Source organism: Hydractinia symbiolongicarpus, chromosome 14 (assembly GCF_029227915.1).
Source record: "Hydractinia symbiolongicarpus strain clone_291-10 chromosome 14, HSymV2.1, whole genome shotgun sequence".
NCBI classification, from domain to species: Eukaryota; Metazoa; Cnidaria; class Hydrozoa; order Anthoathecata; family Hydractiniidae; genus Hydractinia; species Hydractinia symbiolongicarpus.
This window is the reverse complement of record NC_079888.1, coordinates 19,304,761-19,327,511: the sequence shown is the minus strand read 5'-3', so window position 1 is coordinate 19,327,511 and position 22,751 is coordinate 19,304,761. Positions and strand designations below refer to the sequence as shown.

General features: G+C 34.6%; 1 protein-coding gene across 1 annotated transcript; it reads right to left on the bottom strand.

Annotated features, from left to right (window-relative positions):
- Positions 1 to 748: 748 nt before the first annotated feature.
- On the bottom strand, positions 749 to 22,548 carry LOC130626165 (uncharacterized). Its single transcript, XM_057441267.1, has 6 exons — positions 17,004 to 22,548; positions 9,505 to 15,663; positions 5,046 to 7,113; positions 4,356 to 4,565; positions 3,410 to 3,682; positions 749 to 1,991 (listed from the first exon to the last, which is right to left on the bottom strand). The coding sequence occupies exons 3-6, from the start codon at positions 7,033 to 7,035 to the stop codon at positions 1,108 to 1,110; spliced, it is 3,357 nt and encodes a 1,118-aa protein (XP_057297250.1). The 5' UTR covers positions 7,036 to 7,113; positions 9,505 to 15,663; positions 17,004 to 22,548; the 3' UTR covers positions 749 to 1,107.
- Positions 22,549 to 22,751: the final 203 nt, after the last annotated feature.

Below are 22,751 nucleotides of genomic sequence, written 5' to 3'. Positions count from 1 at the left end.
TTTGATACAACTGTTGGTGTAACATAAAAGAAAAATATTCTCCTGAAAACAACCAGGTGTAAAAAAGTGAGAGTTCCTGTTTGCCTGACTGTAGAAGCAGACGAGATACGCCTAAAGTCTTTCATTTTCTTTAGTGATGCGAAGCGTGAATACAAAGCATTGAATAAAGAATGATCTTGCCCGAATAGAGTAGCCATGTTGAAGAAAAATCTGCTTTGGATGAAGCATTTTAAGTGAGCTCGTTCAGCCAACTATCCGAATTTAATGTAGAAAATGCATGCTAGCTCTTTTATCTCTTAAATGATAAAAGCAAATTAGTTATCGAGATTTGGTTATCTTTTATAGAAATGTTCACTGCAATTATTTCTGGCTGCGTCTCTTTTTATCTATTTACTGAGATCTATAGAAACAGAAAACTTCAAACTTTAAAATAAGCGCGCCCTCTTGTAAGCGCCGCCGTCTTATAAGCGCCATCTTATATGGGCCGCCCTTTTATAAGCTCGCGCCTGACAACAAGAAATTTTAGAGCAAATCAAAATGGCGACCACTCAAAACAACATTCGAATTGGTAAGGTACAGGTACAAAAGTTTAATATAATTTTAATTGGGTACGAGGTTGTTAGTTGATAAAGATTGAGGTATAGCATGTATGTGTCAAAAAGATTATGCAGATATATCAATAATGGCTACATCACAGCAAAATTTTAAACTTGGGAAATTTTTGGAAATTAAATAAAAGCAACCCATATAAGATCTGATATTAAATATTTGAAATTCAACTTTATACACAACCTATTCCCAGTCCTCCAGTGGTTATAAGAATAAAACCTGGGAAAAAGGCTCCTAAAACAAAAGATATTTAAAACAAAAAACGATCACAACGATGTCTAAGTAAAAGGCTTTATAAGCATATTTATTAAGGACAGTTTAACCACAGCATAATTTCTTTTTAATTTTATATTTAAGTAGGTTAATGCATGATATAACAGGATTGATTAGTTTTCCAATAGAAAAAACAAAGCGATGTGAATAAACACTCCGGTGGAGCGCACTAAATGGAGTAAAGGTTTTGAAATTTTATTTACTTGGATTTTAAAGAATCATATTTTATGATCCATTTTGAAAACCAAACGTATTATTTATATCTTTAACTAAACTTGTCATTTCTTCCGTCGCTTTCTCCGACTGTCGTCCGCCATCTTTTACGCCAGTGTCTTCATTATCGGTATCTTCAACGTCAGATTCTGATATTTGTCGACGTCTTCTAAAAACTGCGTCAAGTGCAGCGCTACTATTAATGCGACGGACTTTATGTCGTGCTTTTGGACGTTGTTCTCGAACATCTTTAGTGTTGCTAGATTCGAGGTCTTTCTCTATAAAACTGTGTCTTCTTGATGCAATCTCAGTCAAATCTATACTATCTGGGACATCTTGTCTCTTGTTAAACCTTTCTTGTCGTACAGCTTCTTTCAGGAAATCTTTCTTTCTATCCTCCAAAGACGCTTCAATACCTTTTAATTCCTCGTCGATATCTCGTCCAATGTTAGACGTCATCTCTTGAAGTTGAGCAATCTCCTCACTCAGCTTTAACTCTTCGTCTGTAAACAAACCATGCGAATGTACTTCACGATCGTCGTCTATAGTTTTATCTCTGTTTGTACCATTTATGCGTGAACCAGTTAAGGTTGGGTTAGCTTGATTTTTCGCTGAATCAAGTCTTTGGCTCATCATTAAAGGACTTGCAGAGCGTCCACGCGGGCGTACAGGTGGCGGTACAGGTAGTTTTTTCTTTCTAGGTCTTCCACGAGGACCTCCAAAAGACGAATTAGAAGAAACTGATTGACTGCTTTCGTATCCGTCGTAATCGGATTCCGAACCTGCGTACCTATGGCTACCAAATCCTTCTGACTGAGTTCGGCGACTTCTGTATTGACCAGGGGCAGGCGTCCCAAAAACTGAATCGTCGCCTTGTCCCAAGAGCTTCTTCATTGCTAGAGTTAAATGTAAAATTAAAGCAAATACGGTAAATGCAGACAGATGGAACAAACCTGTAAGCTTTAATTTTTTGCAAAGAACGAACTTAGTACCGCGCATGATGTTCACCTAAACGCGTCTATTTGTAGTCAATTCTCTATGTGTGGTTTGGGTCAGCTTTAAATGACAAATAATTAAACCTTATTAAACCTGTGCATTTTTAGGCCTGTGTAACCCGTATAGGGCCGCCTGACAGAACTCTGGAATAAGACTAACGCTTAAGTGATGAAAGTTACAGTGCAGTTATGAAATGTCTTAATGCATCCTCGTTCCAAAGGTTTGTTGCCTGATGTCAAAGCCGCTAGCTTCGTTATGAAAAAAGCAAGAACCCCTGGGGACGAGGTTGGTCTTGATATAAAATAATTCCAGGTGCAAAATTAATTTTCACAGGGATCGGAAATAACGTCACACATACCTATATTAGGCCATTTTCCCCTATTTTACAAGATTTACTTCAATTTCTCACATGTTACTGATGTTACGACTTTGATTCTTGGTAGACATGTGGACTGTGTACCAAAATTAATTTGATAGTAGTGGTATCAAAAATGATGTCAGATAAAAGGATTTGGTTTTGTTAGATATATCAATACTTATGCCATTAATCGGAACATCTGCAGAATATTGCATTTAAAGATGTTCGAAGAGAGAATAACAATAAAATAACGGCATCACGATCAGAAATGACTTCATTCTGCTAGAGTAAAATTCCCTTTAAATCTGGTCTGTTTTTTATTCCTAGTACACATATATATCCTTAGCAACCCTTGGTAACCATCTGGTAACAACATACATATAGTTAATATTTATATAACAAACAATCCATTATAGAAACACTCTTTAATAATATCATAACTTGTAAAATTAAAAAACAATCTCCTCTGTCCCAAAAATACAAAATTTTAGCACTCTATCACGTGCCCAACAATTATGTCTAGTCAAACAAACCGCGGCACTTTGTGTCCCCCAAGTATAATAAGGTTGAGATATTCAGGATTCAAAGAGCATTGTACTGATGGTCGTTAACCTGTGAAAAAATCTACGGAGTCGCCCGTCATTTATATATCGGATTTTGTGTTTCCATAACAGACAGACAAACAGGCAAACGACGGCTATTATTATAGACTAGTCGTTAGCCCGTGGAAAAATCCACGGGGTCGTCCGTCCTTTAAATTAACCCGTTGCCACAAAGTGGACAGAAATATATCGCATTTGGTATTGGTGCGCATTTTAAAAATTTCGTGTTTCCGTTACGGGACACGGCTTTCGCGGACACACAGACAGACAGACGACGGCTATTATTAAAGAGATGGTAATGAAAACAGCTTTTGAATGTATAAAAAGAAAGGAAGTCAAGATAAAGAACATTACAAACCTTGTTGAATACGAGGCTCCTGCGAAGCAAGTAACGCGATCTCCATTGGCAACGACTGATGTTCGTGCACCGAATCAAAAGGATCCGACGAAAACTGCCACCTTAAAGTTGCTTGTCGTGATCGTTCTAGCGACATTAATTTTCGGAACTCCTCGGGATGTAACCGGATGAGCTGGTTGGTTAAATAGGCAGCTTCCAGTTGTGATGTAGTAAATGGGTAATTAGAGGATGTAGTTGAGTTCAAATCATCCCTGCTACCATATAGGCTGCCTTCTAAAGATAATTAAAAGCTAGTTATAACCTAGAACTGCATTTGGCAAAATATTGGTTTGCCAAATAGTGTGTTGGAAGCTTTGCAATAAATTCGTCAAAAAAAAACAAACGTGTATCAAGATTATTAATCTTTCATTCAAGCAAGAGTTATTGCATTTTTATTGGGCGAAAGAACATTTCAGGTACTGATGTAGCTAATTCTGTTCAGATACATAATCTAGATAAATATAAGATAAATTTAAAAATATAATATATAATAAATAATATATAATAAATATATAATAATAAATAATATAATAATATGCTTAGAAACATGCCAAATATAAGAAAAATAACAAATAATAGAGTAAGCATACTACTTCTTTTCCTTCCAATATGTTATGAAATTGAGATCAGTTTACAACTATCGTGAATGATAAAGGATAGCTTCGTAAAGCACACGCCAAACGAAGCTAACCCTGAATCGAAATTCAAGAACACACTGGTTTTTCACCTTAGTAAGAATGACTGTTAACCCTAAAAACATTCGAGTTGCGTGGTCTGTTAAAAATACAAACCCCATTGTTTACGTCCGACAAAATACTCTCGTCAGAATTCACCTGCCAAAATACACAAGATAGAATTCACTTGACAGAACAGACTCGACAAAATATACTCGCAAGGCTTGTCTCACCTTTTACTGTGGAAGATGAATTCAGAACAGGTCTCATTCTCGCTGCAGGAAGCGGATTATCCATTTGCAGATTATAAGCCACATCTTCTCCCAGAGTTTCACGAGCGACTTCATACGCCATTAGTTCTTGTTCAGTCAATTTATCCAACGCTTCTTGCTCTTCTTCGACTTTTTGGCGTTGATTTGCTAGCCTCATGAAAAGCTCCTCGCCTATTAATAATCGAGTAGCGAGTAACAATAGATTTAAATTAACCAGCCGTTACTAATTTGGCGCGCTTTTTTGCAGAAATATGCAATGCATTACAACGTAGCGTTCTGTTTTGCTATCAAAGCTTGGTTTGCTCATGGATGTACATCCATTCGTACATCCATGGTTTGTTAGGTAATTATTTTTTTGTTCGAGTAAATTTCGATACGCATACGCAAAACAAGTTGATCTCAATTCTGCCTTTTTCATATATATTCAATTAAATTAACTTATTTCTAAAAATGTGTGTATCATCATTATAATTAAAAAGCAGTTTTTGTCCAACGTATATTTTAAATCAACTAGTCGGTGACCGTGGAAAAATCCACGGGTCCCTGCATTGCGTGCGTCTCGCTACTTGCGGTACCATTTTACATGACAGACAGATGCATAGATTATAGCCTATGGCGCAAATTTGTTTATTAATACGGAATTAATTTTACCTTCAGCTCCTATCCCAACCACCTCGGACAACATCCGCAACGCATTTTTATCTTTGGCCAACTTTTTCCAATTTCTCGGAGTTGTTGATCTTCTTTCAAAGTCAGTTTTATCGGAAGACTTGCATGGAAATCGGGCTTTAACAGTCGACTTCCATCTACGATTTCGGATTAATTGCATCCAGTCCGGTTCGTCCGGAGGTTTATCAAACTCGACCGGTTTCTTTTCATGTTTAATCCACGACCTCTCGCCAGCAAGATTTGATTCCGGTTTCTGTACACCGGGTCGAGGTTTAGCCGGTTTGTGTATAAAAGAAGAACGTAGCGTGGAAACGGGCTTTGTTCTTTCTTGGACGACTTCAGCCCTTTTTTCTTTTTGTCTCCGTTCTTCTTCTTCCCTTTTCGTTCTCTGTATGTCTTTGATTAATTTCTTGGAATAAGGATCAGTTTTTCCATAACTTTCAACAACATATGCCCCTACATCTTTCGGAGGTTCTTTAGGTGGCCATTGTGCGTCTCTGTTCTTTGGTTTTAGTTGTTCTTTTGGTTCGTCCCAAGATTTTGTACCACGCGATGGTCTATTTCGAACAGGCGGAGGTGGTTGTTTTTTGTTTATCAGTCGATTGGTATTTAAATTATTTTCTGATTCTTCCTCCTTTTCTACAACAGTCGCTTGAGGCTTGGATAAAGTAGCTGGTTTACTTCGACCAATAAGATAGTCTTTATTTAAGTATGTGTCCATCAAATTACTGAGAGTCGCAGATTTAGCAACCTTTCCTAAATCTGGTATATTTTTTATGCGCTTTAATGATTCCTCTAATTCTTTATCAGTTTGTTTTACCTTTGACGCCTCAAAATTATTGTTTTCATCGGAATTTTTCTTTTTTTCATCATTTCTCACTTTAGCTGATTTTGGTTTTGACGGCCTACTTGGTTCAGCGTCTTGCTTGATTGTCTTATTTGTTTCTTCTTCTTTGTTTTCTGTAACATCAGTATCAACATTAACATCTTCCGTGCTAAGACTTAGATCATTGATATTAATTTCTGGTAAAGTATCTGATCCCGTGCAACTTAGCGCATTTTCAACTTTATCTGATTTAACACCTTTCCTTTCACTTTCACCATTGCATTTGCTGAAGGGAATTTTTTTTCTTGCTTTTTCAGTTTCTTCTTCAGATAAGGTTGCATTATCTTCTTCACTTTTATCCATTTCTTCAAACTTTGGTCTGTTTTTCCATCGTTTCATCAGATCTTCATCTTCATCTTCCTTGCCCTTTTGTTCTGTGATGTCTTCTGCATTTGATGTTATCAACTCATCTTTCTCTGTATCAGCTGTTGATGTATTATTCTTGCGTAAAGGCCTCCGACCTTTGTCTTCCTCATTATTACTTTCTCTTTCCTCTGACTCCTTATTATTATATGAATCCTCCCTTCGCGTTCGTCGATGTGTAGATTCTAGATCACCATTTTGGTCATTGTCGTTTCTTTTTTTTCTTCTGCTTCGTCTCCCTCCTTCAGTTTCTTCTTGTACACTTTCTTCATTTTTATCGACCCCTCTAGTTCTACGTGTGGCACTCCTTTCACTTGCCTTTCTTCTGCGGTCTCCATCGTCTTCGTTTTCATCTTCTTCTTCTGCGTCATCGTCTTCATCTCTGTCCCTTCGATTTATTTGTTTTCTACTGCGGTCATAACCATCTCTTCGTCTCCGTCTTTCTCTGCTTCTGTTTTGAGGTTCATCGTCTGAAATATCGTCATCATCAGAATATCTACGTGTTTCAAAAGTCTCGGTTTTCTTTTCTTTCCTATTCCTCTTCGTTTCTTCATATTCGTCATCCGTATCTTCTTTTTCTCCGTCGTGTAGTTTCGATCTTTGTCTTCTTCTGTTGACGTTGTTATCTCCGTCATCCTCTCTTGGTCTTGTTGTTCTTCGCGGTCCATTCTGTTCGGACAATTCATCTCCATCATGACGATTTCTGCTTCTTCTAGTTGACATGTCTCTTCACCACAGAGTGTGTTCTTGAATTCCCACAATGCAATGCAACCATAGCCTTACTGAATTCAATCTTTGAGCCTAAAAGCAAAGAAGATTGATGTCACATCTCTCAGATGAAACATAAGAACAACAATTTTCAGTTAGTACCCTTTTTTGTTGATCTCAAAGTTATCTCATAAACAGAATAAAGCAACAATAAAGTGCAAGAAATTTGAATTTGTGGAGAATAGAAGTAACTTTGTGATTCACTTTAAGAAACAGGACGGATAGTAAAGAAAACATAAAATATGTTAAATATATATATAAAACAAAATACGTGAATAAATATAGAAATAACATATTAAAAATATAATTAATATAATTCTTTAAATTTAGTTTGCCATATATAAATAGCTTCGTCTTTCTCTCATTTTTTTTATCTTATCTAAATTGTCAAAACCAACATAAGTTACAACTTTTTTTAACGTGTAATATTTTTGTTGTCACCTTTTCGTTTATACAAATTAATTACCGTCAGCCGATAAAATCTTTATCGTCCGCTTATCTAGACAGGCAATTCCGCCTGCAGCAATTTTTGTCCTCTAAAGAAAATTTCCATTGATCATTCAATTTACTTATTTTCAGCCAGTTGGTGAACTGGTGTGAAAAAAAAACGTGATATCATGTTTTCTTATAGGTTTCTTATTAAACGTAAGAATAATCTAATGGGGACTGTGGGCGTGTGGTAGGAAGTAACCGCCCTCTTTTCTTCAAAAAAATATATCAAATATAAAAAATGGTCCATTTCAGACTAAACATAATTATTTTGCTTTCATATTGTTTCATCTATTGGTATATTTTGTTTTGTTCATGCATTGCTTAATGGAGTTTGGTGTTTGGAGTGCATTTTAGCCAATCTAGAGGGTTTCAATTTTAAACAATTGATGTTCAATAGTCCCTAACCATGATGCGTCCCCTTAGTCACTTAGTTACGCCCCTTTAATAGAAAACCTGCGGTCACGCCTCTGTTAAACATATCCTGGCGTCACTTAACATGAGGGAATTATTTTCGCGAATTTAGCAAGTTTGTGTCAAATTTGCAAAAATTAATTCTCACGATTTTTTTTTTTTTTTTTTTTTTAATGATTTGTACAGATCAGTTTTTCCTTTGATTTACTTATCACTTTTTAGATAGATATGTAAACTTTAACTTCAGAAGTATTTATGTTATGTTTCCTAAAAAGAAGCTGCTGAAAGAGAAATGTCTACAATAAATACTTATACTGCTTACTTATCTGTTTATGTCAACAAAAGAAAAAAACAACAACAACAACAACAACAACAACAATAATAATAATAATAATAATTTTTAAGACAACAATGACAGTAAACTTCAATTTCAATTAACCAATTAAAGCAAGTAAATTTGTGGTCACACATGTCAAACAGATTTAATTACCTAATCAGTTGAAACCTAAGGAGGACATGTGGTACATGCAAAACATACAAACGTTGTTTCTCACAATGCATTATAACAATAGGGAGCAGTACCCTTCTTTTTTACATGCTAATTCGCGCCAAAAAATAGGAAATGTACGCTCTTTTTTTTCGTTTTTTTCAATAGTGTTGTAGACTGGTGTTAAGCTAAATAAAAATTATTCCTTGTATACAACTAGTTTTTAAACTTGATTGGCTTTAGTTTTAGTTAAGTTTGTGAGAGACACCAAAATTATTTACTGGACAGTTTTGCTCTGCCAGGAAACGTTAAAAAGCTTCGTACATGCCCATGCGTGCCGAAAGGTAGCTGTGCACGAAATAGATCTGAATCTGTAAATCTGAATCAAAATTACTTACACTGCAGCTGAATCGTGAAAATAAAATACTTAGACACCCAACTTTGACATTTCTTTTTACAGCAAGAATTTTTATACTGTGAAGTCGGGTTAACACAGCCATCAGAAAGATGGCGACAATAGCATAGCCAAATTATAGCTGTTTTGGAATGAAGCTGCCGTAACTGGGATGCAACACGAAGGTAAACTTTTGCATCTCCGATTGCTGTTTACAATTTCCATGGTTGAAATATTTAAGGCAAACTTCAAGAGTCTTAAGACGTTGTTATGTCACACCTGTTTTCCTTCTAAATCATTCGTTTATTTTTCATTAATGTTCAATTGAGGTCAACTGACTTGCTTAAAAATATCTTCCTCGTTCTAAACTCAGTGACACACCTCTCTTTAAAATTTATTTCATAAACAGCTGACTGCTATAGCCTGCTTAGTAAGTATGCTCAATCTTATTCAAATCATGCTCAAACCCATAAATGTAAAAGCAGCTTGCTAGAGGTGCCTTCAACTTAACAGATGTTTAAAAATAATACTTTAAAACAACACATCTGTGCGTTCTCTGTATGATTTTACATATTATATACCCGTTGTGAAAAACTCCACACGATAATCAAACCCTAACAGAATCGAGCAGTATACATACCAACGTAAGAAACAAATTTGTTTACAAGTATACAACAATTTGTTTGTCTTGACCAGACAGCATATTTTGATCAAATCAAGCTAGATATGATTTTTTTTCTCTGTTTATACGTAAAACGATAAACTAACCGTAGGTAATAATCGTTTATTATCCGTGCAACGATCTGTAAACAAAGAGGTTTTGATGAGGTGAATTTTAAATGTTATTGATGGTATTATACAACAAACAATAGATAATTTTGTTGCTTGTATAAAACAAATTCTTTCATTAAATCTCTTTATTAAAGTCGTGATTTTTTTTAACTGCCCTGCCTATGTATAAAATCCTGGGTTTATTAAACAAGAAAGGATTAGCTTGAAGTGTAAATAGAGAATTAAATCGAGAAGCTGCTGACTCTTAGGCTGGAATTACATTTCGTTTGTGTTCACTACTGTTTCGGACGTTTTGACGGGATTGAGACCATAATAGACGTATATGTGTCCAAATTAACAGTCGTTTTATTACGGCGATTTGCGCAACATTGTTTGTCCTGCTTCAAAATATGCAAGATAATTTTCGACAACAAACCAAGCGGTAGCTTAGCAACTGGATTTATGGATAAAGATATGACACGTCTGTACGAAAACTTGCGGATATAAAGCAAATTAGTACCCAGTCTCTTTACATCTTCACAACCCAGAGCGTACCACTCACTGCTGACATCAGCTAATATTTATAAAATCCCAAATGATGCTAACGAGTTTGTTCAAGTTATTAGGGTCCTGTTGTTAAATTACAATTCATAACTTTTACTCATGTTCTGAAAAAATACTACTTTCTAAGATAAGCAACATTAAACTTCAGTCAAAATTAAAATTCCTTAAAAAAAGGCGTATTCCATAAGTGCGCAATTTAAATCCGCATCAATATCACAAGAATATCACAAGAAGGAGCGCTGTTTTGTGATTAGCTATTAGAACGGAGGTGCTTATCTGAATTTAGGGGAACATAATTGAAACTACAAGAGTTTTAAGTCTATTCATTTTCATATCAACAAAGAATAACTCCAGTTGTGTTTGCTTCACACAATGAAAACTTACTTTTGTTACCGATTGGTTGCCTTGTGGTAAAGTATTCGCTGGGTTCAATCCGACCGAGTCATGTTATACACTATAAAAGTGTAAATTAATCCTTTCTGCTTAACTTTTCGCAAGATAATAGGATTGATATCTTAGGCGGTTGTCTAGTTGAGCGGAAATTGTCCTTGTACGCCCTCCGTAGGTTCTATGGGAACTTGAATGTACTTAGGAACCCCTTTGCTGGACTCTTTTTTATAACAATACACTAGGAAGTGAAGAGGCTCTTTTGGGTAAGTACTAATAAAAATAGTAATTATCATTATTTTTAAGTGCCTTCTTGTCAGAGCGCCTGTCAAGAATAAGCGCCTCCTCAGAGGAACGATTTTGATTATTAGGAATCTATTTAAATGATTCTTGCAACCATAAAAAGAGTGGGTTCGAGAATGCGACTTTGTGATATTTCCAATGGTACAATAACTGAATGAGACTTTGACAACCTGGATTCCAGGGTTCTTTGTCTCTTTTTAAGTCTTTTCGCCCTCTCGATATCAAATGGCATATCAAAGGGCACAACTATCAAAGTCTCAAAATGTGGATAAGAAACCCTATGACGGAAGAAAGATAAAAAATCTTGGTCCGTAAATATCGCAGAAAAAGTCGATAATAGATTTTATCTTTTAATCTATATTTTCCTAATTTTATAAGTTAATGGCAAATTCTGAGCCATTTTAGTAATGAAGAATGCTCCTAACGCAAAGCTTGAGCAATTAAACAACCGCCTAGGGAATAATTATTATCCTATTGTCATGGCGAGAAATTAGCAGGAAGCATATTTTTAATGTTAGACGCTGTTACGACTGGATTAGGATTTGAATCTAGACCTCCGTTAATGAAAAAGTACATCTTTTCTCTTCGTATGACAATGTTTTAGGACATGCTTTCGTGGATACAATTTCGCGTGCACATTACTTTGCAATTAGAGGTATTAAAGTCACATAATACCAACAATAGAAATATACAAACAAAATCTCAAAATTATTGCTAAGGTTCAATTACACATTTTTTGTGAAACAGAGGTTGTGAAAATTCGAATATAAAAAATATTGATTAAGATATATTTTTGTGTGAGTGTTTAATAATCCAGTTGAATAAAATGTGGTGTGAATTAAATTTCGAGGTCGTATCAAACTTTGCGTGAGTTTTAATTCGCGGGGGAAAATTCATCGTTGCGTACCTCACATGACTTGCACAACGAAAAGTCCCGAAACTGTTCCTTTTTTTTTTAATTTTTCGTTACTAACTTCAGTTGCTTCGTTTCCTGTTGATGTAGCTTATAGGTTATTGCTGTTAAAAAATTAATCTAGAAATTGAGAAAAAAAGGAAAATGCGAAGAAGCAGCGAAAGTCAGAGATGATCATCAAATTATAAATGAATCTTTCAAATCATTCTTGCGTTATAATAGAAACAAGACCTTAGTTCACTACAAATTACAGAGCTCTTTATAAGTACCGAGTGTAACAAGGGTATAACTCAGTACGTTACTCATCCATTAATTCAAGTAATTAAAGCTAAATAAACAAACAAAATCCCAATCGATTACAATCAGGGTAATTGTTGTCGCTGTTATTTTTGTTGTTATTATTAACGTTTTCATATCATTCTTATAATAAAATGAACGTTTTAGTCCAAACCTTGTAATCATTAACCATTAGGGGTATCCTTTGAAGATTGAAGTATGACAATGACAAAAAACGTTTCACTTTTATTTTATGTGCGCTCGAGGAGTAGAAATTTATTTGTAGATGCATACTCTAAGAGTAGATTAATTAAGAAAATATGTCAACAGAGTAGAGTAAAATATTAAGTACTAAGTAAAAACATTATGTATGTATGTAATTTCGATAACAGAAGTATTATTTAGAGACTTAATAAATATAAAAGAGTAGCTGCTTGTAAGAAAAGTTATTGTAGACTAGTAACAAAATATATGGAAGTATTAGTTAAATGTATCAAAAGGTTGGCGCATATACAACACAAAAACACTTGAAGTTTAGTCGACTTGTCTAGAAAAAGCATATCTCTTTATCCGCATTACACCAACAAAATTTATTTACATCAGTTTAATTTCTTTCTGGGTGAGGCCATACTTAAAATTGAGGGCTGCCGTTCTTTTGTCATTACCGTCGTCTACGCTGCAACATACGCGTCGTATATGGACAATGATGAAGTAAAAACGTTGTGGATACAAATGACACGCTGTCTGCATTGCACAGATGACATTCTGCTTATCCCATTCAAGTGACACGATGTTGACATTGCGCAATTACCATGTTGTCTATACTGTATTAGTGACATGCTGTCTATCTATACTACGCGAGTGACATTCTGTCTGCACTATAGAACTGTCTACTCTGTACAAGTGACATGCTATCTGTACTGTTCAAGCTCCGATGTACAAGTTATACGTATTCAAAAGGAAAGGTATTCAAAGAAAGGTATTCAAAAGTTCTAAATTTTGTTTGGGAAAAGGACATCGTCAGTAAATCTTCTCAATTCGATATACATTTTCGTTGCTCTGACATGCAAGGAAAACCTGATAAGTAACATTGACGATTCAAAAACAGCGTTATACGTGCGTGAATGAAACGAAAACGAACATTTTGTTCCTATAACAACACTCCGTTGAAGTAGCATTAGCGCATATAGTACTTGGCAAATATACGATCCTATGCTATTTATAATAACTGCTTTCTTTACCGTAAAAACATTTAGTATTGACACTGGTCATGGTGACTTGACAAGCTGTCAGATTAGGTAGCCATCAAAGTGATACGCTGTTTTCGTTTGTTTTCTTAAAAGACACAGGTCAAGACACTGTTATGTAATCCTATCCAGATATATTTTTGGCACTGAATTTCAATTTGAGGCATATGTGGAAAATGGTTTCAAGCGATGACAAATAATATTAGAAGGATTTTAGACTTTTATCTAAAATATATTTGTTTATAAGTTATTCGAAGTTATTTTCATAATACGAATAAAAATAATGTGGAAAACTATTTAGCAGACCGTGGAAAAATACACAAACGTTGTTAGTCGTGTTGCATATTTCGTGCATCCTTGCCATAAAGTATTAATTTAGAAGCCATTTTAAACAACAATATAAATGGACATTTTTACAAAGAGATTATTTTGAATACAGATTGATGTCCCTAACTTTTGTTGTGTCTTACAGCCAGAAAATCTCTCCCAGGCCTTCATGCCTAGACTAAATTCCTCGTAACAAAGTTTAAATATATTACTCTTTTTAGACAGGTGTTACTTAAAAATACTGGCCTTGAGATAACTATCAGGGTCGACACATATCTTTATACGAAACGAAGTCCAGGTCATGAAACCGGAATTTCTTTATATTTCTTTTATTTACTTTTTTTGTTTGCTACTTAAAGTTTATCAGCAGTTTCTATCTTTGAATGAATGAAATGACTTTGGGGCCTTTTTCTGATTTGGTGATGTGGTTTTAAGGAGCAAATTTCTCCCGCGTAGATAACGTTAAAAAGCTTGAATATTGATAAAAACGAATTGAAAATCTCAGGGCTTTAACAGTATATAGGTATAAAAGTTAGTTACAAACTTTGACCTTGATAAAATATTTGATAAAATCACCTTTTTGTCATATCTTTTTTTTTCGCTTAGGTTTTCAAAGAAAATAGATCACGAACTGTGCTTTGTAAAAATGCGAATACACTAAAATTCTTAAAAAACGTAAAAAAGATCTTTTGCAATCCACTATACGCTGCTTTGAAAACTATGTATGAGAATGTATAGAAAGCTCACAATCCTGGATATAAATTAATGCAAAAAAAGCGAAACTAAGCTCTTAACCAATCAAGAAGGGCGTTGCTGGGTAATTCATACGCACTCGAAACTTGTCAAGGTTTCTGTGTCTATATGTGGTGGACTTAGAACTTCGGATTTTAGGTTATTTGATTAGATTTAAAAAATTATATAATATTAATTTTTCGCTGACGTCAGCACGCCTTAAGATCCTATATTTCCGAACTTTTTTGTGGTGGATTGTATTGTAGTGCAGGTTATAACTTTCGTTTCCTTCGGACTTAAAACTTACAACACAACTTTATTTTATTATCGAGGGAAATCATTTTGCAATTTAAACAAGTGATTAACTCGATTTTCTAGGGTTTTTTTTAATTTTACCTGAAACTTGGAAAAAGCCGGATTTTCTGGAAATTTTAAGCCTTACTTAATGCACAATATGTGAAAACCGAAAAATAGTTTAACTTTTATTTGGCTAACAGAAACTTCAACCAGAATGAAATTTAATCTGGAACTAAAGTAATCAAATTTTAAACAGATATGGTAATTTGGACAAATGTCAAAGATAACGTCACAGAAAAATTACTGACATAAACAAAAATTTTTGCTGCCATTTCGTTCCTTTTTATGACATACTATGAGTAGATCTAAGTTCAAAGCGATTTGGAAAAGCCTATCATATTTACATTGACCAGTCGTTAGCCCGTGGAAAAATCCACTGGTTCCCTCGTCCTTTTTATACCACATTGCGTGCGTCTCGCTACTCGCACAGCTAAGCTACCATTTTGCGTGACAGACAAACAGACAGACGTATACGGGTATTTTAATATAGATTTATTTAGGGTTAACATTCGGAACCCATGTTTTTAACATTATTATGTAAAGATGATGGTCTAAGTAACAAGTAAGGGTCCAGTCATGACAAAAACTCCTGACTGACAATATTGAGTGTGCATCCATCCATCCCTTGGGCGGTCAATAAAAAACAAACACCTTGAACAAATTTTTCCTTTTTAACTTAAAAGACATTTTAATAAATAATAATAACAATAATAATAATACTCTATATTACGTAATGAAATTCAGCCTCGTTTCCAAGTTAACGCTCAGAAACAAGACAAGTCGGCAAATATATATTATATCTTTCAGAATTGTTTTTTTTAATTTCATTTCACGTGAATCTTCCTTTTCGTTTCGTAAATAGTTGCCTGTGAAATAGGCGGCGAACGGCTTTCTCTTCGCTGTTCTTTTTCTCCGTACTGGACTAGAAAAATAAATAAACAAATTAATAAACTTGGAGTCATAGCTCACAATATCAATATTGAATTGACTACAATCAATTATTTTGATTGCAAAAACAAACAAACTTTTACTTGGTGGTCATAAACACTCCACCGTTGATAATTTCTATTATACAAACTCCTTAATGTTTCATTTTATAACTGTGCAAATGTAGAAGGGTTTTAAGAATGACTGCAATGTTTTGTATAACATTTTCAAGCATTCGACATAGTAAAAGTTTCAGAAGAGCTTAACTAACCTTTTTCCTAATAATTCACTATCCAATTAAGGATATATGCTATTGTTTTAAACGAAAAAATTCTAAATCCTAACATAACAAAATCAAAATCAAATTCTAGCATGCTTTATTCACTTAAAAAAGATATATAACCGTCGAGGACCTCGTTGAGCGACTTACATGACCTTAGTTTTACGTTCATGCTTTTATTAATGACTGTAGACACATCTACTAAATAACTTTAATTGCTCTCCCAGTTTCACCTACGAATTTTACCTTTTTATTTCTAACTGTAAAAAAAATTAAACATTTCAGTCAAACTAAAAGTTATTATCCTAATCTGGTTATAAGATTAGTTACAAACTTTGACCTTGATAAAATGTTTGATAAAATCACCTTTTTGTCATATCTTTACTTGAGGTTTAGCTTATGTTTTCAAAGGAAAAAAATCACGAACTATGCTTTGTAAGAATGCGAATACACTGAAGCTCTCAAAAAACTTAAAAAAATATCTTTAGCAATCCACTATACGCTGCTTTGAAAACTATGTATGAGATTTTATAGGTCAAACGAAATGAACGTAGCTATATCCTTTTTTGTTTTACTCTAATTGAAACTCACTGTATTAAGGAATAATTCTAATAATTGTTAAGTATTACTTGGAAATTAATTGGAGCTCTAATAGACTGTAAAAATTCACTGTTTTGCTTGTCCATTGCCATTTCGTGCATCCTTTATACAAAGATGAGATTCGGAAGCCATTTTGAGCAAAATATGGATATTAATATAAGAGACGTTCTTAAGTTATAAGTGGAAATATTTAATCACGCCCTGACTGTACCGCGCTAAAATACTTTAAAAATTAATTAAATCAACAAAAAAACCCAGATACATAATTTAAATTTCAACGAGAAAGCTACATTAAGTACAATATATAATATTTATTTTAAAATATTCATCGTCGAAATGCAATCCGTTATAAATTTATAAATCAAGAATCATATTTTCAAAAAATTTTAGATTAAAAAGGACTTATCAATAAAGATTATAAAGTTATTGTTACCAAAAATTTTTTAGCCACTTACCACAATCAATTTCCTTCTTTTCAATTTCATACACGAAGGCCACCTCACGTGACCGCAAGGAGACTGTAAACATACGACGTCATGTAATGAGTAACTGCATAGTAAAATTATTATAGTAAGTTTGACCACGTCGATATTGTAATTCACCAAAACTATTCTCGCCATTACGTCCAGGTAGATGAGTATTTTATTTTTTATGAAATGTTTAAACAAGTTGAACGGAATTTATGCAAATCACGAAATGGAGGGTGTTGCTCTCCACTGGAGAGCATAGATTATTAAAAAGTTCGTCCTGAAAATAAAAAAATGTGTACTGCAAAAGAAAAGATAAAAATAAATAAATTGCGTGACGAACAAAGAGATCGTTTGTATGAACAAAGACGATGTATATTCTAACATACAAAAGTGCAAAGTGGATATGTTTTTAGAAAAGTTTGTCTTGTTGACTTATTTATTTTGGTTGGCAGCTGCCTAATTAACAAGCCAACGCTAAGCACATGAAGATATGTAAGCACGTACTGTAGCGGCACGGTGAGTATGTTCGTTTCTATGTTTAATGTCCATTGAGACTTTTTCTCATTTGTTCTGTTAATTATTTTGGACATGTTTCACAGACAAATATGAACGTATTTCATGTCGAAATAATTTACAGATTTTCAACAAAACGTCACGCGGAGATAATTAGAATGTACCTTTTGACCGCACTCTAGAAAGAATCTCTTGGAGCAGACGATACAAGGTTAAAATAACTCAGTTTTTTACCCAAACAAAGTCGATCTTAATTCCTGTAATTTTCCGCCACTGAAAGTGCACGAATAATTATTTACATTTCTAGATTTTCCTGAACCCTTCGCAGGTTTTAAAATTTTATAGTTATTAGCTTACTGACAGACAACAAGCATTATAATGTATATCAAATATAGATCATTAATTTAAAAAAGGTACTTTAAAAGGAAATTCATTATGTCCACCTTAATTTTTCATCCGCCAAATTTTTATCACTTTTTTAGAACCAGATTTTTTCGGCCCAACGCGGTAAAAATTTTATATAAAACCCGAAATCGTTTTAAAAGCTGATCGGTGTTGTTCTAAGATGAAATCAAATAAAGCATCACGACATTATTTTGCTTTAGAATACTTTAGTTGGCGCTAAAAAAATGTTCTAGTAAATTAAAGTTCTATCATGCACAGGTACAAACGAAATGCATACTATTAAGCTCCTGGTCGTTGGAATTGTTTTAACGCACCAGGCTAAAGTAAAGGTGAGCCTGCCGCCATTATTTTCATGGAATGTGCCTCTTTACATAACACATTTTTTATGACGAAAATTATAGTGTTAAATTCGAAAATTGGTGGTAAACTTATATAAAAATTTTAAGTTTTTTAATTCAATCTTTTTTCCCTTGTAATTTATCAAAGTCACATTGTTCCGTTTCAGCTGTCAAATCAAATTGATGACTTTGTCGTCATTACAACAGCCATTACGCCGCATGGAATATTCATTGTTCCTTATTGTTTAAGCTTACTCCCCCAAAGACTGCTGGGTGAAAAATACAAAGTAAAGCTAGATGACATTCTTCGTTAGGATGGAATGATTTTTCCACTGTTTGAGGATTTACTGCAAGACGGATATTTTCAAACGAAATACGTCAGTATGAAGAATTTATCCCAGGTAAACAGATGTCAATTCTTTCGACAAACATGACCACTTTAATGTCATCTCCAAACTTCAAATGTTTACATTTTGAATGTTATAATAATCCTCAAACAGAGGGACGGAATAAGATAAGAATGACATAAAAAGTGAACAATCTTGACTCTCAGAGATCTTTGTTTTCAGTGTTGTATAGAAAATTGATAAGAATTTGTGAAAAAATTGGGCGAAGTTGGGAGCAGACACGCCCTAATGTGTTGCAACATCATAATAAAGTTCACACGAAATTGACGTCAGTGTTGTGACACCAGTGTAAAGCAACCACACATTAAAGTCACCCGTGTTTTAAATAAAGGCACCGTCAAAAACTAGACTTTAAAAACTTGTAAAAAAGGCTAATTCGGACAATGTTTTTTCCTGACCTTTATAGTTAGTGCATTCTTGAATTTCAACTTCTTCTTAAGTATAAAACTTCCTAGAAAATATATTTTTATAATAAAATACACAGCAGAAACAAAATGATCAAGGCATGCATGTAGCAGAAAAATATTGAATTTGAGTTGATATGTTTTTTAAGACGATTACCAGCCAATAAATGTAAAGAAGTGATAAGGATGTAAGCCTATCCATATTCTGGCTTTCCAATTAAAATGCGTGATTGATTTTGCAGACATTAATTTTAATCCACAACAACCGACAAAAACCGTGCACATATGCAAGTTAAAAAATGTGATAAAATTTCAGCATTGTTCAAAGTCTAACTTCATCTCAAGTTTCGATGTTGGAACCTAACTTTATCTCAAGTTACACGTCGGAACAGAGAAAATTTCATAATGATTTGACAGGGATCTTCTTTTCTTTATCTATATTATAATACCCGTATACGTCTGTCCGTCCGTCTGTCTGTCCGTCTGTCACGCAAAATGGTAGCTTAGCTGCGCAGGTAGCGAGACGCACGCAATGCGGTATAAAAAGGACAAGAGAACCCGTGGATTTTTCCACGGGCTAACGACTAGTTTAAAATATTTTTTCTACAAATTAGAGCTAGACAACGCAAGATTCAATCCTTAAATCATCATTTTTCCAGATGTTTTTACAAGGATAGATGATTTTGTTTGTTTTACTTTATTTGTTTATTTTTGCTTCATTGTCCTATCAGTTTCAATCGTCAACGTCATTACATTTCATCAATTTCAAGGTATCACTGTGACGTTAAGATTTTTACTTAGAAAATGTGCAATAATTTGCTTTTTCGAAAGAAATATTTCACGCTTGTACGAATATTATTATGTGTTAAACGTAAAAAATTAAGCGCGAAATAAAAACTTTTGTTTGAAACATGATCTGTGTGTAAAGAGGATTAAACGCATTCTTTGAGACAGTCACGAACCTACGAAAAAAAAAATCTGCATAACTGACATTGTCTCTCCTGCTAAAATGGATAAAAATCAATTAAGCTAAAAAATAAGAAGTATATGAAGAAAATTCTTCATTTCACATTTTATAAACATATATTCATTTATGAAGCAAACTGCCTTGATAAAAATTGAATTTTTATTTAGGCAAGATAAACAAGTAATTTCATTCAAGAAAGACAAACGTGCAAACGTGTAAAGTCTATTTATAAGACAAGAAGCAATTATACACGTGTATATTTCATTGAAGTAAAATTTACTCACAACGTATAACATTCTTTTAAGTAAGACTAGCTTACAAACGTGTAAATTTCATTCAAGAAAGACAAACTTTCAAACGTGTATATTTTATTCAAGAAAGACGAGCTTACAAACGTTTAAATTTCCCTTGTAAGTAGCTAAGACGTACTTCCCATGTAAAGTTCACTTAAGTAGGACTCGTTCACAAAAGTGTAAATGTTATTTCAGTAAGACGAACTTACAAACATGTAAATTTCATTTAAGTAAGACGAACTTGCATACGTGTAAATTTTTTTTAAGAAAGACGAACTTACAAACATGCAAATTTCATTCAAGAATGACGAACTTACAAGCGTGTATATTTTATTTAAGAAAGACGAACTTACAAACGTACAAATTTTATTTAAGAAAGACGAACTTACAAACGTGTAAATTTCATTCAAGAAAGACTGACTTTCAAGCGTGTATATTTTATTTAAGAAAGACGAACTTACAAACGTGTACATTTTATTTCAACCAGTATAGAAAGTGTTGCGGAGAGGTTGCCAAGGCAAAGGCATTAAGCACGGCAAGGAAAGGGCACGGCCTAAGGCAGGCAGGGAATCGGCAAGGCAGGGGGGTAGGCAAGACATGGAAGGCACAGGCAACGGCATAGTAGGCAGGCACCAGGAAAGGCATAGGAAGGATGGCAAGGAATCAGCATGGCAGGGGTAGGCAAGGCATGGAAGGCACAGGCAAGGGCATAGTAGGCAGGCACCAGGAAAGACATAGGAAGGACGGCAATTCAAAGACACGACAAAGGCAGGCAGGGAAACTGGAATAGGAAACAGCAAGGCAGGGGTAAGCAAGGCATGGGAGGCACAGGCAACAGCATAAGAAAAGGCATGAAAAGGGTAGGCAATTAGTTTACCCGTCCTTTAGCTATATACTGCATTTCATGTCATGCTACTGTGGTTACCATCTTGCGTAGAGACAGACAGAATACTGCTATTATTAAAAAGAGACTAGTCGTTAGCCCGTGGAAAAATCCACGGGGTCGCCCGTCCTTTATATATCACATTTCGTGTTTCCGTTACGGGACGCGGTCACCCTTTTGAACACACAGACAAAATACGGCTATTATAATAGAGACTAGTCGTTAACCCGTGGAAAAATCCACGGGGTCGCCCGTCCTTTATATATCGCATTTCGTGTTTCCGTAACAGGACGCGGCTTTCGCGGACACACAGACAGACGACGGCTATTATTAAAGAGATAGTCGGTTACTCGTGGAAGATTCCACGGAGTCGTCCGTCCTTTATGTAACTCATTTCGTGTTTCCGTAACACGACGTATTCCTCGCGGACAGACCGACAAAATACGGCTATTATTAAAGAGACTAGTCGTTAACCCGTGGAGAAATCCACGGGGTCGCCCGTCCTTTATATATCACATTTCGTGTTTCCGTAACAGGACGCGGTAACCCTTTTGAACACACACCCAGACGACGGCTATTATTATAGAGACTAGTTGGTAGCCCTTTGAAAAAACAAGGGGTCGCCCATCCTTTATATATCACATTTCCGTAACAAAAAGACAAACAGAGGCACGAACAGACAGACGACGCCTGCCCGTGTAAAAATCCACGGGATCGCCCGTCCTTTACGTTTACCCGTCGCAACAAGGTGGATAAAAATATATCTCATTTGATATTCGTTTTGGAATAGCTTAATTTATGATGGTGTCCATCAGTTGACATTAAAATTTTGAATCTATCAAGGGAATAAAAAAATTCTTCAATATAGAGTTAAGATAATTAACAAATTTAATAACATCTAACCCTTCGTAAAACAAGGTAGACAAAATATTTGTTTATCTAGTTAATTTCAATGGAAAAAATGTTGTTTTTTTCAAAGTATTTATTTTTTTCAATGGAAAAAATGTTGTTTTTTTCAAAGTATTTATTTTAAATTCAGCCTGAAAAATAGTTTAGCAATTGTTTGAATTTTGGCAATATTTAGGCCCATTTTAAATTTAGGATATTTTATTAAAAAAAAGTGCACCTCGTTTTACAAAGGGTTAGTAATAAAAATACATTTTAATATTGTGGCTTATACGGCCCACCACGACCGCGTCTCCCACCACGACCGCGTCTCCAACCACGACTGCTACTTCTACCACGATCCCGTCGCCCACCACAAAACTCAACCCCGCCATTATGCACCCAACGTCCAAACACTTCTAGGTCCATTGACCCGCTATGTCTAAGTCTGTACTGTAAAAATTTTGTCCATACTTGCACTTAAAGAAAAAATAATGTAAAGGTTAATACAATAAGTAACATAGATAATACCTAAGGTATACCAAAATAATCGAAGTCGCTGCAAAAGAGCTAACTGATCTGGGCCTTGACGCATTGTTTCTGTAAGAACAATAACATCTTGAAACGAGCGATAGATT

Coding starts and splice junctions, on each gene's coding strand:
- LOC130626165 (XM_057441267.1), bottom strand. CDS start 7,035: ATGTCAACTAGAAGAAGCAGAAATCGTCATGATGGAGATGAATTGTCC. Junction 3,683..4,355: donor TTCATCTTCCACAGTAAAAG/GTGAGACAAGCC, acceptor AATTATCTTTAG/AAGGCAGCCTATATGGTAGC. Junction 1,992..3,409: donor GGAGCCTCGTATTCAACAAG/GTTTGTAATGTT, acceptor ATTTAACTCTAG/CAATGAAGAAGCTCTTGGGA.